At 52.7% G+C, this 2,050-nt stretch overlaps 1 protein-coding gene across 1 annotated transcript; it reads left to right on the top strand.

The window, feature by feature from the left end:
- The first annotated feature begins 1,134 nt into the window (after nucleotides 1-1,134).
- LOC142581854 (RING finger protein 151-like) lies at nucleotides 1,135-1,626 on the top strand. Its single transcript, XM_075691299.1, has one exon. The coding sequence runs from the start codon at nucleotides 1,167-1,169 to the stop codon at nucleotides 1,605-1,607; it is 441 nt and encodes a 146-aa protein (XP_075547414.1). The 5' UTR covers nucleotides 1,135-1,166; the 3' UTR covers nucleotides 1,608-1,626.
- The last annotated feature ends 424 nt before the right edge of the window (nucleotides 1,627-2,050 follow it).

Genomic DNA, 2,050 nt, shown 5'->3' with positions numbered 1-2,050 from the left:
CGTGCCTCATAATCAGAGAGTGGTTTGGGCACGTAATACCCCATAATATAATTTGAAAATAATAAGTGCATTGATGTCTTTTTTGTTCGCTGTTGACTCACGGGAGAACTGTGAATTGGGCTAGTTGGTACGGTTTCATAATTGCTACAGCGCAAACAACAAAAACGAAGAGGAGACACGAAACGTATGGTTGTGTCGTGTCGTGTATCCCGTTCGTCTTCGTTGTATGCCCTGTGGTAAATATAACTTATGGGGCTTAAATATATGCGTCTTCAAGCTACATAACTGCCTAGAGTCACAGACCAACTCAGGGCTGGTCAGAGGGCCCGTGTAACGGCAGAGGGGCTCGGCCTCTCTGTACCGACGTGAGAGCGGCTCGCATCAGTCCCAGACTGATCCCTCAGGACCTAAGTGGAGTTCTTCATACCATACAGTGCAACCGAATTTGGTAGCAATTCTATGAAACCATGCAAGCGGCAAACTCGGGACAGCGGAGACTGAGCTTTCTGAAATAATAAAGACGATGACGTTACTTGGTCCCCATGAGCTCCGGTAGCTCCTGTCGTTGTGACCTTGCGCTGCACCGTCTGACACTGCATTGGCTTTTACTCTATAGGCCTACAGACGGCCCTTCGCGACTGTAGGCACTACATATGGCACCATCACTACAAACATGGCATCCGATAACGGGCGACGAGCAGTATATCTTGGAGGCTATGTTACAAATCAAGTTCACTCACTGACAATGCTGTCGTTCTCCAAGACGCTGCGACTGCAGGCTCGCCGTCACTTCCCCGATTCGTCTAAGGGATGTAAGTACACTGTTTGTTACGGGGGTTAGCCTCCAACTGAACTGTATTAAAGCCAACATTTCCAGTATAAAAGCGCTCGAGCACATGACGACGTCCGAGTCACCACCAGAGCCATGGCCGCCAGTTTAGCGAACAGCCGGCGTTGAGGGCAGCTTGTTTGCCAGGGCCGCTGCTCCACCGACTCTTCTCTCATAAAGGTGGCCACGCTCACCAAACCGGCCACCTCCATAAACATCATAAACTAACAGCAACTGTTCACTCTTTATGTAAGCATAAGTCTTATCTAGCTGATTCGATTCTGAAATTAGCTGATGGACTTTCTGCGCATGTGTCTTCGTTCGCAGCACCGGCGGAATGGGCTCCTTTGTGTGGGAAATGTTCGGCGCCTTTCCCCCTCACCCGACGGCCGCGGCGAGCGCTAGCCGGAGCGCCACCACGTGGCGCGCGGAGTGGCCGACAGACCCGGCCCTGTACTCGGTTGAGAACTTCGAGCCCAGGCCACCCCAGGAACTGGTTTGCACCGTGTGCCTGGGCGTGTACCGGAACCCCGTCGAGTGCCCCTGCCGCCACGTGTTCTGCTCGGACTGCATCAACGGCTGGCTGGCGAACAGCAACGGCTTCGGTGGCGCAAGTTGTCCCGTGTGTCGCCGAGGGGTCGCCGCGTTTCAGCTGGTGCCTGTGCTGCCGCTCGTGAGCAACATGATCGCGCGGCTCACCGTGCGCTGCCCGAACCGAGACGCAGGCTGCACAGCAAAGGTGCGTCCCCTATCAGATGTTTCGTTCTTCAGGAACTAACAAAGGCCTCTAAAGACGCTTCCATTGTAAAGGTGCGACCCTGTCAAATGTTTCGTTCTTCACGAACAAAGGCCTATAAAGGCGCTTCCACTGTGAAGGTGCGACCCTGATAATTCATGCGATGTGCATGCATCCCACTGAAATGTGCATCCTTACGTGAATTGCGCGACTTATACCTCACTGCCACCTGTGAGTTACGATTCACAGCTATATACTGTCTACCTATACTGCTGTGTAGCTACCGCATCGGTCGTTTTACATCAATGGTTCAAGACCTTTTCTTTCTCTAACATCGCTTTGCGTCGCCGATTTCTTGTCTTCTCATCACCTTGGCGAGCGTACCGTATCCCAGGGATTTCTGCCTCCAACGACGTTTTGTAACCCGCATACACTATAGCCTGTCCGGCCACAAGTGGTCTCGGGATTACGGCAAGCCTGCGCTG

The sequence above is a fragment of the Dermacentor variabilis genome, chromosome 5, assembly GCF_050947875.1.
Source record: "Dermacentor variabilis isolate Ectoservices chromosome 5, ASM5094787v1, whole genome shotgun sequence".
In the NCBI taxonomy this organism is placed as follows: domain Eukaryota; kingdom Metazoa; phylum Arthropoda; class Arachnida; order Ixodida; family Ixodidae; genus Dermacentor; species Dermacentor variabilis.
Note: the sequence above shows the minus strand (reverse complement) of the source record. Positions and strands in the feature narration are given on the sequence as shown.

What these genes read in the sequence shown, in the direction of transcription:
- LOC142581854 (XM_075691299.1), top strand. Translation starts at nt 1,167, where the DNA reads ATGGGCTCCTTTGTGTGGGAAATGTTCGGCGCCTTTCCCCCTCACCCG.